At 45.9% G+C, this 12950-nt stretch overlaps 1 protein-coding gene across 2 annotated transcripts in view; it reads right to left on the reverse strand.

Annotated features, from left to right (window-relative positions):
- Window positions 1–12950, reverse strand: part of LOC146207833 (uncharacterized) — a 59096-nt gene that overhangs the window by 5325 nt on the left and 40821 nt on the right. For both annotated transcript variants that reach the window (XM_084590775.1, XM_084590770.1), the window contains exons 12-16: window positions 12808–12899; window positions 7219–8266; window positions 6536–6724; window positions 4404–4559; window positions 3234–3323 (exon numbers count right to left, since the gene is read on the reverse strand). In XM_084590775.1, coding sequence (XP_084446901.1) covers window positions 3234–3323; window positions 4404–4559; window positions 6536–6724; window positions 7219–8266; window positions 12808–12899 — 1575 coding nt within the window. The remainder of the gene's footprint in view (window positions 1–3233; window positions 3324–4403; window positions 4560–6535; window positions 6725–7218; window positions 8267–12807; window positions 12900–12950) is intronic.

Here is a 12950-nt window from a genome sequence, read left to right on the forward strand (position 1 = left end):
TAGATGCAACGGTCGAAACGGAGGGATGCGCCAGCGAAAGCTTTATTTTCTTTTTTAAATTCTCCGGGGCAAAAGAGAGGAGTGGGTTCATTGCGCGACAGATGTAGTATCATTTTTCACGATCACAAGTGGCGTCAAGCCGATTTCTGTATATCGAATTGATATATCGAACTATTTTGCGATCCCCTTTTAGTCCGATATATACAGGTTCGACTGTATTTGATTTAATATTCATTTTTTCTTAGAGCAGAAGCTCTAGTTCTCCCACGACAAACATCAAGGTCATCTTGCACAAAAAATTTGGCCTTGAACTAACTGACACAAACACAATTTAAGCAAACAAAAATCATGGAACGAAAAGGCGCTGCGACCTTGACATAAGTGTGCGTGTCCACCGAAAAGTGAGAAGATACTGTGCCTTCTTTCCCTCCTAAAAAAACGTTAAAAACAAACCACAAAATGAACAGGTTGTAAAGGAAAATAAATTGGTTTATAGGAAAGGGAAGGTTCAATTACTCTCACACTTAGCGCTGGTTTAAGGTGGGGGCTAAGGAGGCTGCAGCCAGGGCCTCGTCTCCGAGGGTAGGAGGAACGGGCTCATCTATTCTAACTTCACATATGGAGTCACAAATAAAGGAATGCCGAGCAACAGGTCTGAAGAGAAAAAGACGAGAAGATGGGGCCACTACCTAGTCTCACTTTGTCTATCTGCTGGCAGACTTTGTTGCGCAGCAAAAACAGGAATTTCCCACTATTCTGGCAAGTCCCTTTCTTGTGAGGTGACCAGCAGTTGCTTAGGGGCAGGAGATGAGTTCTTAACGGCTTATTGTCAATCCCTGCGTCCTGTGGTGGTGGACAACATCGAGAAAATGACACTAGACCAATAGATGAGATAAGGAGGGAAATCTTTTTCCACTTCCACCGTCACCACCACCCCCTTACTTCTCTCAAATAGTTCCATCACTTCTTTTCTCCCGTTTTAGGAGAGGAAAACAGGCGGTGTCAGAGTGAGTCCTAGACTAGTCCCTTAATTGTTATCTCCTCACCTGAGCGTTAATGGTTACACTTATGTTCTGTGTGCTGAAAAACTAATACACCACTCTCACACTAATCGCAATGATCACATATTGTTCTTTTTGTGATTTGTGTAATGAAATAAGATATACTGAAGAAGTGTAATACAGTAGAATCTTGGTGATACGAAATTCAAAGGGAGACGAAAATTTTCGTATCACCCGAAATTTCGTATCACCAAAAAACGAGCAAAATCCGTTTTCAAGCCTTCCAACAGGTACGAAATATTTATTTTCATTGAAAGAAATCGCGTATATCCTTCTGCACCTTCTTTTCCGCGAGATCTGATAACAGTTTTGAAAACTGAAAAATTGGGCCGCTGTCTTCTCCCGCACAGACTCGGAGGTCACGGCGCGCCGCAGAACATCGATGGCGTGCATCGTTTCTGCTGCCATCGGCGGTGGGTCATCTACATTAAAAACATCATGTGCCTCATATCCCGCTATGTAAGACAGCAGTGTGGTTGTCATCCAGTCTTCCACGGCGGAGGCGTCGACTTTTTTTCCTTCGCCACAAAAGGTCTTGTAGGAAAGATTATGACGCACCTTGAACCGGTGAATCCAACCACCGGAGGCCTGAAAGTCACCAATTCCAAGTGTGAGTGCGATGTCCGCTGCCTTCTCACGAAGCACTTTTCCGTCGATGGTGACGCCGGCCGCCGTGACCTTTCTGAACCACGTTAGAAGAACCTCTTCCAACTATGGTGGGCAGTTTTGGCTTCTTTAGAATTCATCGCGAAGTGCTGCACATTCTGCATAATTTGGTCGCGCTGACCAACGATCGTTGACAACGTTGACAGCGGCAGGCCTAGCTCCTTGGCCATGTCAGTGCGCCTTTCCTGGGCTCTTTGTCCACCTTATTTAAAATTTCCAATTTGTCTTTAAAGGTCAGCGCCTTTCTCTTTCGTGACATTGCAGTATGATGTACCTTTTCGCGTTGCCGAGATGATCACAAAACGACGCGCTATCAACGCGGTGTCAGCCTCAACAAACGAGAAAACGAAGCAACGTGTTGCCGCTGCAGCGGAGACTCCGGAAAGCGGAAAAGCGTGGCCTGCGGGGCGGCGGAGAAATGTGGAGAGGGCCGCAAAGCCGTGCGCACAACTAAAAAAAAAGAAAAAAAGAAAAAAAAAAATGCGGGGGGAGGGGAGAGAAAGAGAGAGAGCGGGAGGGGGGGGGTCAAGATATCGCCGCCTTCCTTCGCCAACTTCGCTGCTGCCGCGGGTTGCCAAGCCGGTTTTTTCCCGCTGTAATTTTCTTTTCTTCGTTCGCGCGCGTGTGCGTGATCCATGTTATCAGTGCTGCGCCACTGCGCACGCTTTTCTCGCTGTGCGTGTGTGCGTGGGCCTCGACCGGTCGTGATACCGAAGTTCGTATCACCCATAGCGAAAAGAAAAAGTGTTCGGAACATCCGATTTTTTGCCCACTGAACGTAATGCAATTCGGCATGGGAATTTTATGAATTCGTATCACACCGAATTTCGTATCAGCCGAGTTCGTATCACCGAGATTCTACTATGGAAGTGAGGAAGGTCTGCCAAAGGGGGGTGGGGGGTGCAGTGTCACATGCGCTTTAGTCCATGGCTTCAATTTTTTTTTAGTATGGCCTTTGGTCGCACTCCTCGGTGGACACCTGAACCAGGAGCGAAAGAAGAAACAAAGAAAGAGGTGTAGCAGTGGAGGAGGGCTGCGGAATAATTTTGACCAAGCGGAAATCTTCAACCTAAAGCTGGTGATCACATCACAGTGAGACAATTTCCTTCATTTAGTTTTCAATTTACTTGCTCTTTTCTCCTTTCGTTTACGTAAAACAAAACTGCACTTGTGGTAGCGATACACAAGTTGCCAGAACAAAAGACATATACTTTTGTTTTATGCAAAAAAAAAAAAAGGGGGAACCTTGTTTTATGTTTTCCACTGTGTACTAGTGGAATGGACAGTGATGGCAGCACCGGACTTCTTTGCTTCCACTGAAAAAAGCCAACGTCATTCCAAAGAGCTAATCCATCAAATGTAGAGCAGCCGCATTCTGCCTCCAATGTCCATTTAAGTGTCCCAGATTCCCGCATATGGCATGCACCAGCCATTAGTTTCCAGTAAGAGGTAACACTCGAAATGTGACACAAGTAGAATGAAAAAAAAAAAACATGCTCAACTCACTCTTGTTCTTCTTCTTGGACTGGGCCAACAGCGCGGTGAACAAGGGAAAGAGCGCCTTTGGTTTGTTCTTGTACATCCTCCAGAGGGTGCCTGCAGACCAACAACAGGCAGCAAGCGTAGTGATTACCTACAACAAACTCTCAAAACGAACTCGCAACAAACTTAAAACACAAGAGTGGTTGGTGCACTACAACTTCACCAAGTCCTGCGCCACTGCAACACTGTAGCTGTACATGCACATATCCAAATACACATACCCAGGCCTGCCTCGATGCCACACAGCACTGCCATTTTGCAAGTTAGCCAGTATTCAGTACATTCTGATTTAGGTCATGCACTGGCCAAAACCCAGCGAGAGAGACCTGCAGGGTTAGCGCGTGGTTAAGCATTGCCAGACATGAGACTTGGTTGCATTTCCACAGGCTCCATCAACTGCTTAAGTGAGGCAAGTACCGTAAAAAACTTCATATATAATACGGACATGCATGCACTAATATGACGTGTACTTACAGGATAGCAAAAACGGAAAAGAAGAAAGATTTCATCCGTGTATAATGAGACCGACGAAAGTATTTATTTACACTACACTTCGCAGTTGCCCTGCGAATCGTATGCACTCTGCGCGTTCGCACTCAATGGCACCTCGCACACCTGGTGTCAACAAGCGCCCTTAACCTCCACGTGCCGGTGCTGCTTTGCTTCCCTGTTCGTGCCGACACACTTGACCGGAGATTTTCACGCGCCATGAGGAGAAGAGCGGCTCACATTTATCCCGGCATTGCTGAAGTCACATGCGCCGCGGGTACCATTGTCACAAGGATCACAAGGCCAGCTTGGTGCAATTGAAACCACTCAAACAGTCAGCCGTCACCACTAGATAGCGCCTCCTTCCACTTTGACTGAAATCTGTTCGGATCTGCATCATACAAGGCACAAATCTGATATGATAAAATCGAGAAAAAAGATGCATTATATGTGGGATTTTACGGTATTGCCTTAGCCACTGCCATTGCACATGGTGGTGACAGTTAAACACCAGGCTTGTTTTTTTTTTTTTTTTCTTTCTCTTGCCCTTCTCTTACAGAGCAGAGAATTTATATGTATGTTTAGTACCTACACAGCTGATGGGGCCACAGCTGGGCCCCATCAGAGCAGAAAATAAGCCCATACTTAGCAAAACCACGATGCAACCGGACCCGGACTTTGGATTGCAATGAACTTGCGGCGCCACATCTTCCAACCGTTCTTCCAGTAGCCATGGCAGCAGGCTTTCAGGAGACCGCTGGCACAGCTCTTGGAGTGCCCGGTGATGCATCACGCAGGTATCTGCGAGTGGTCCATTGAGATCAGGCTCCCAAAGCCACAGCTAGAAGACAGAGAGAGAGCTGCTGCTTGTGGCAGTCACTAAACCACATCAGTGAAAGCTTGTTAATTTGTACTTCATAATAAAAATTAACATTTTAGAAAATTTCAATCTAGCGACTTGGTCAGTTCTTGCTCAGTAGACCTCTCCCTGATAGTGACGTCAAATATGTCACACCCTGTGCAACTCCATCCACGGCAGTGAATGACGCAAGCAGTGCTACAGTGCAGTGAATCGGACGCGTTGCAGCATCGCTGGCAAGTGCAATGTGGACAACGCAAACAGTTTTGTTTCAGATTAAATGGTGCTGCAGCACAGCTTTCAATTTCCTTGTGCTCTGTGTGCCACCATTCTGTGAGTTCGGTTGGCTGCCGAGAGAGTTCAGCCCATGCGCTGTTGTGCCACTGTGTTGTGATTGAGAAAATCATCAGAGCTAATTGGCACCAAATTGATAAGTGTTGCCTTAGAGGTGAACAGAAGCGAAAAAGTGACACACAAGTCGCAATTACCACACCCGGCAACTGTTTTCCTAGCCAGAGAAAGAAAGGCAACACAGGCAGGACGTCGTAACCGCGTGCTTCCACCGAGTAGTTTGAAATTCCGTCACTGGAGCAGCTGGTGCCATCTACACAATTTTTTCTAACTAGTCATGCTTAGCAAAATTTTGTTGTCATCAAAGACACTGCCTCTCCCTTGGCTTTCAGAGCCAGAAGTTGGCACTTATGTTAAAATATGGCATGTTTAAAGAGGAAACAAATAACGGCAAGCGGGGTCTGTACTAGTAGAGCATCAGCCTAGTGGTCGAAAATTAAAGCCACCTGCATGCTGCTCGTAGCTCCGTGTGGCCTTTCTATGAGCAAGTATGCACTGAATTGCTTCCTCTGCAATTCTGACGTGGACAAATAGGAAGCTTTCAACAATATGCACACCTTTAAAACACAGCATGCTGGCTACTGCCTTCAAATAAAAAAAAAAACGAAATGCGACCTATCACAGAATTAAATATAAAATATTTTATAATCTCCATATACAACTATTTTTAAACCACTGAGTAGTATTGCCTTTTCTATTTGCATTCATTAGTTCAAAATTTCGTTAATTCACACTGTTGGTGTCTCCATGCAGTCCGAATTAGCAAGCCTTTACTTTACAAGCCCCAACTCAATGATGAGCAAATATTTACAATAGGAGACAAAGCTGCCTAAATCAAGATGAATCCGGATAATATTAAAACCAGAATGGGCATTTCTGGACAGTGCAGCAGCTGTCAATTTCACACGTCAATTTTTCAGCATAACCCAAAGCACAACATTTTGTGTCATAAAGAAAGTAAGAACTAAGTTTCCCATAGTTTGGAACATCTAGGTTTGCTCGTGGTGAGACAGACTTAATAATCTTTCACATGTTCCACAGTGACGAGGTTTCAAGCCTTGTAGCTTGAATGTGCAGCAGTGAAGTAGACATTTGGAATGAGGGATGTATCCGCATGAAAGCAGCAAAAACGGGGGTTTCTGAACTCAAAACAGTTTCCTCAGACGACCTGCTCTATGAGTTTCACGGTACTTTTTATATTCAACAAAATAAGTCAACTCGCTAAAAAATATTGCCAAAATATTTGACAAAATCTTTTAGAAGGTTCTGCAATTCGCTATCTGTAGCACACATATTTCATTCAGTACAGAAGGTATCTGGTAGTCACCATAGAAAACCCATTCAGGCGACAACGGCTCACTGAATGATCTTTCAATTACGTCCTTTCTAGTCCAATCCTAATGAGACGCTCTCCCATATCTCACACTTTTGCAGCTTCTGCTGCAAATGAATTGTGGGCATACACTGAGCGCATTGCCTATGCTTGTGTGCGTGCTTGCATACTTATGCACGTGCACACACGGCCTGCCTCGGTGCCCTGTTCCAAGAATGCGGTGCAGGCCCTTACCGCTACACTGGTGAGGAGGCAGCAGAGGCGAAAGCAATTCTTCTGCCAGCTCCCTGGGGATGTACTTGACGAAGCCGTGGAGTGGACCCAGCGTGCGAAGTACCTGGCGAGCCTGGAACTCCAGGGTGCTGTTCAGGGTGTGCGCTGGGCTATCGAGCAGGAGGTAGGCAATCGTCTTTTGCAAAATCCCTGCATTCACCAAACGCAGGGAGTGATGTGCCAGCAGTGACATTTGCTACAATCACAACTAGATAACACGTTAAGACATATCCCACCACCAGGGCAAAGAGGCAGAAAATATTTTGCCAAATGCCTAGGTAGAAACAACAACAACAACAACAACAGTGTTCTGCTGGTGATTTTCGAAACCTCTTGACTCTTGAAAACTGATTGGTGGAAATGCCGGAACCAGAAGTGGTAGCCACTTCAGGTTTCGGCGTTTCCACCAATCAAATGACTCGAGATCAGGGAGATAGAGACTTTCCATAACGACACAAGCTCGGAATACGAAGCCAGCTGAGCTCACCTGAGCCCGACTGAAATCGGAAATCCTTAAAGGCCCTCAAACTGACAGTTGCCTACTGCCTGCATGACACAGGCATCGCACACCTTCTTAGTAGTACACGCTGTCAAACCAACTTCTCTGAGAACAGAATGGTACGTGAAATGAAACAACTGTTCACCTGGTGGCAATGTCTTGAGCAGACCAGGCCAAGCTCCGACCACTGACGCCGCCAGGAAAGGGGCCTGGTTTGTGCCCAGTAAGTCCCAGAACAGTGCCTGGGCCACTTTGGGCTCGTCCAGTTTGGCGCACAGTGCACTAATCAGTCGTAAGTATGCTGCCCGCCCCATCAGGCTTTGGGGCCGCAAGCGACTCCAGAACCGTATCCGCAGTGCATGCAAGAGCGTGACCCACCCATTCCGCTTGTGCTCAAGTGCCTGGAGCAGCAGGGTTTCAAAACCGGTGATGAGAGGGGCCTTCTGTTCGCCTCTGCAATATGCCGACACAGGATTCACCGTGCATTCACTCATGTAGTTCAGCGTGCTCTGCACCAGATCGTCACACTCGAGTTTATCAACAATGACTTCCACGTCCTTCGGATTGACCTCCTGTTGTGTGGCAAAATAAGCGAGCTTGAGCAGCGCCGTCCTAGCAAGATAGGAGCCATCATTCCTGCTGATCGCTGCCAGCCTCACAGCCTCGCGCTCAGCGCTTCTCAGAAAAATTCGGTACGGGCTCACTCCTCCAGCCTTTGGGTTTCCGCACGTTGCCCTGCTTGCCGCTGCAGGTGTGGGCCTGCTGGTCCTCCCCATGTCCGGGTCTTCCTTTGCCTGGTTTGGGTTCCCAAGTGATGGTGGTGGCTTGCTTGAGGCTGCACGCAGGGAAGGACACGCAGCTACCGTACGTGATCCTAGTGTTCTCTGACTAGGCTGGCTCTCAGATCCTGCCCCAATCACACCTGCATACACAGGGCCGTTAACCAGTGTTCCCCCTGTCCCTTCCCCTCCCTGAACAATGTTAGATAACACCGCCTTGCCCGGAGCTGCTGCACGCTCAGCAGGACAGCGTGCAAATGCACTGGATGGGCCTTGCTCATTCTTTTCTTCTTCTTCAGCCATGTCCTCCGCTTCCGAGGAGCTGTCAGAAGAGAACAGCTGGTGCATCTCACGCTTGCTCAGTAGTGGAGTCTTAGTCTGCCGCTGCCCCTCCTTGTCGGACAGCTCGTCATCCTTTATGCACCACATGCAAAAGAGTAAGGGACGCAAACTGAAACTAAAGAAACCATTCCCTGCAAGTATAGAAGCGACGGAAGTTATGCACATGCATACTCTTTAGACAGTCCAAACATCAGGGAAATCATTTGTGTAGTGCCACCCTTCTTCGGTAGCTACTTCTGCCACGAATCTAACCCAACTGGTGCAGCTTTCCACGTTACACCAAAGGTTACTCCAGCAGGCCCAAACATTTCTACATTTCTGTTCTGTTGGGATTAATGGCACATAAGCAGCTTAGGCTATTATGGGCCAGATGCAAAGCTGGCCTTTCTGAACCCAAGCATTTCTGCCCACTGAAGCCTGTTACATATAACCTCGTTAATGTCAACTCCAAGGAATTGGGAAACGACATCAAATAACCCAAAAGTTTAATGAAAAAAATAAAAGACCCACGAAAACTTTTAGAAGCCATCCATACTACAAAATTTTGCTATAGAAAACTTAGCTATATTAAAAACGGCTTTATTGTATTTTTGCTACTGTAAGAATGCCTCGTAATTTAACAAAAATTTTCTGAAAAAAAAAAAAAAAAGTTTGCTTGTAAATCTAAGCAGCCTCTTTTGTTGCAAGGAAGAGCGTGTAAACAAAGCTGCCAGCATGCTTGTTCGTTCAGTCATTGAGCCAGAGTCATCGAGGGGGCGCGGCATCCACAGCGCAATCTATGGCTTGTGTTGCTGCGTTCCAGCACCACACGACAGCTAGCAACACAGACAGCCAAAAGCCGGTCGAGAGCAACCCTCAATAGCTCAATCAGCAAGTTGTCACGTGGACCTAGAATCGGCAGTCATTCAGTGGAACTTGGCCGGTTCCAAAGGCATCGCAGGCGCGTGTTGCTTTGTCTGGTGTCAGCCGTTTAGCTGTCATAACGGAGGTTAGAATGACTTTGAAGAAGGCTGCCACAGCTCGAAGTTAAGCAAATGAAGATGTTTGCTACATTTTGTTTGCCAAATAAAACAAAGGAGGCACTTAGAACCAAGTAAAAATTGTGGCAAAGTGAAACAGCAGTTTCAGTTTGTCTCCCATATGTGACTGTACATATTTGTTATTATTTATAAAAGACAATATTAATGAAAATTAAAGAGCACTGCAGAATCTACATTGGAGTAATGCGAAAGCACGGATGCTGCTGTTGGTTGCTTCTGGTTGCTTCTAGTATCTTAATTCACTTCTTGTTTGCCCATTTTAGTCTTTGGTACTTTCAAATTGCGCGCCAATCCCTTCCTATGCCCTTTTTTGGCTTAACCTCCGGTTGCGTGATGTCACCTTAATTAACTGATTTAATTAATTAAGAAGGAGTTAGGGGCAATAGCACTTGACCATACATGCTTGCGGACCATCATGAAATGCTCTGTTCCCGAAAGAAAACTCGTTACATGAAAATGACAGGTAAAAAACAGACAACACTGATGCCTGAAAATACTCTCGCACAGTGAGAGCAGCAACATTTTATCATTTCTCAGATCCTTAAAGGTTTCATCAACGAATGTGCTGTCAAAAAAAAAAAAAAGTTTGCCAATTTCTCGTTTCAGCGCCAAGGCATCCTCTTTGCACTTACGTCTTATACACCAGAAAATGCAGTAATACAATACGGGTGCTACCAATTTCTTGAACCTCTCCAATTCAACAAAACAGATCTGCGAAAATATTCAGATTAACAAGGCTGGAAGATGCCTAAGCGCATCAGACAGAATCTACTCATGGCAGGGAGCCCAATGTTGAGAAAGCACAGCATCTATGCCATTCATCATTTCCGGCCAAGCTCATAGTACAAAAAAGCCCATTAATTTGAACGTGAGTCGGTTCCGTTGGGGATAAATTGAACTATGTGCCGCCGCATCTGAGTGGCTTGGCGCGCAGCAAAAAGAAAAAAAAAACAACCTCTGCATAGTTAGACGCTGCGTAAGTCCAAAACGAGGACGGGTGAAATTGGGTAAAACCATGCAAGAGTGCGTAAAGCTTAAATGGCACCATGACCTGCGGCGGGGTTGGCGACGGCTGTCTACACTCTCTTCCGCGCAACCTCTGACACACTAACTAAATACTTAGTTTGAGCCCCTGTTAATTCGGAAATACGCATAAGCACTGTTGGCGCGGTCCCAGCCAACGCCCATAAAAGGCCGATTTCGGACGGGCACAAAACTTTTTTTTTTGCGAAGGTCATCCATCCCTATCACTCAACGAAAGCATGCGGGTAAGTTGCGATCATGATGCCGGCGTTTAGCATCGTTCGGGGGTGGGTGGGTTCATTATGTTAGTGGGCTCGCTACGCGAGTAAATAGGATAAATTTACCGTAATGCAAATGGTTCTTGTTAGCTTTTTTGAGGCCATTCGATAATTCGAACATGGGATAATTTCAACTTTTCCCCCAGTCTTGTGAAGTTCGAATTAACGAGCTTTTCATCATCAGCCTGATTATACCCACTGCAGGGCGAAGGCCTCTCCCATATTTCTCCACTTAACCCGGGTCTGTGCTAGCTGCATCCACTTGACCCCTGCTAACTTCTTAATCTCATCCGCCCACCTAACTTTCTGCCGCCCCCTGCTACGCTCTCCTTCCCTTGGAATCCAGTTTGTTACCCTCAGCGACCATCGGTTATCCTCTCTTCGCACTACATGTCCTGCCCATGTCCATTTCTTCTTCTTAATTTCCACTAGAATGTCGGTAACTTGAGTTATTTCTCGGACCCACTCTGCACGCTTTCTATCTCTTAATGTTACCCCTACCATTTTTCGTTCCATAGCCCTCTGGGTAGTCCTCAACTTAAATAGAACTCTCTTGGTTAGCCTCCACGTTTCAGCCCCATAGGTGAGTACAGGCAAGATGCAACTGTTGTATACTTTCCTCTTGAGCGATACCGGTAAGCTGCTAGTCATAATCTGCGAGTGCTTGCCAAATGCGCTCCATCCCAATCTTATTCTTCTTGTTATTTCCTTTTCATGGTCCGGATCTGCGGTTACTACCTGTCCTAAGTAGACATATTCACCTACTACCTCCAGTATTTCGCTACCTAATGTAAACTGCTGTTCCTTCCCGAGGCTGTTGAACATTACCTTAGTCTTCTGCATATTGATTTTCAAGCCTACCTTTCTACTTTTTCTGTCTAGGTCATCAATCATTATTTGCAGTTCATCCCCCGAGTTGCTTAGCAAGGCAATGTCATCAGCAAATCGCAGATTACTGAGGTATTCTCCATCTACCCTTATCCCTAACTGCTCCCATTCCAAGTCTCTGAATACTTCCTCTAAACAAGCTGTGAATAGTACTGGGGAGATTGTGTCTCCTTGCCTAACACCTTTCTTTATGGGAATTTTGTTACTTTCTTTATGCAGAACTATGGTTGCTGTGCAGCCACTGTATATATCTTCCAGCACTTTCACGTACGGCTCGTCTACCCCCTGATTTCGCAATGCCTGCATCACCGCCGAGGTTTCAACTGAGTCAAATGCTTTTTCGTAATCAATGAATGCTATGTATAAGGGCTGGTTATATTCCGAGCATTTTTCTATCACCTGATTGATGGTATGGATATGATCGATAGTAGAGTACCGTTTCCGAAACCCTGCTTGATCCTTTGCTTGATTGCAGTCTAAGGTTGTCCTGATTCTATTAGCGATTACCTTAGTAAATACCTTATACGTAACAGACAGTAAGCTGATTGGTCTGTAATTTTTAAGGTCCTTAGAGTCCCCTTTCTTGTGAATGAGGATAATGTTTGCATTCTTCCATGGTTCCGGTACCGTCGATGACACCAGGCACTGCGTATACAGGGTGGCCAGTTTTTCTAGCACGATATCCCCCCCGTCCTTCAGCAAATCTGTAGTTATCTGATCCTCTCCAGCTGATTTCCCCCTTTTCATAGTTTCTAGTGCTTTCTTGACCTCGTCCTACGTCACTGGTGGAACGTCTGACTGTTTTTCCCTACCGCCAATCTCATTACGGTCCTGACTACTTTGGCTACTGTAGAGATCTGTATAGAACTCCTCGGCTACTTTGACTATCTTTTCCACATTAGTGATGACGTTGCCCGCCTTGTCCCTTATCGCATACATCTGGTTTTTGCCTATGCCCAATTTCTTCTTTACCGCTTTAAGGCTTCCCCCGTTCTTTACAGCATGCTCATAAGCTCCATAAAACGAGCTTTTACTGTATTACTATTGAATGATGATAACAGCCCAGTAGCATCCAAATTCACAAATCTTCAATGCCATATACTCAGATGGCCACTAGCCAGCACTGAACAAGCGATTCAAATTACTATCCGCATTTCTACATAGTGACCAGGATCGAATTAATGAGGTTGTAGTACTGCTCAAATTTACGAAGGCTACATGTACAAAGGAAAAGGCTAACTGATGACTACAGAGTGAGGCTTTCTTGCCCTTCAGTAGACAATATTGCAGTGATGATAAGTGTATTTTGACATACTACAATACATAGGACGCCTGATTTCAACAACAACAAAAAAAAAAGTGGTGGAAAGTCGCGTCAACATACCAACACTATAGTTAAACGTCTTTTCTTCGGTAGTGGTGGCCGCCACCATGTTGACGGCCCGCATTTCATCGCATTCAGCCCAGCTTTGCAGGCTGAAATGAAGAAAAAGGAGACTCAGTTCTCAATGCAGACTGCGATACGGA

The sequence above is a fragment of the Amblyomma maculatum genome, chromosome 1, assembly GCF_055883805.1.
Source record: "Amblyomma maculatum isolate TAMU_Amacu chromosome 1, ASM5588380v1, whole genome shotgun sequence".
Classification (NCBI taxonomy): Eukaryota; Metazoa; Arthropoda; class Arachnida; order Ixodida; family Ixodidae; genus Amblyomma; species Amblyomma maculatum.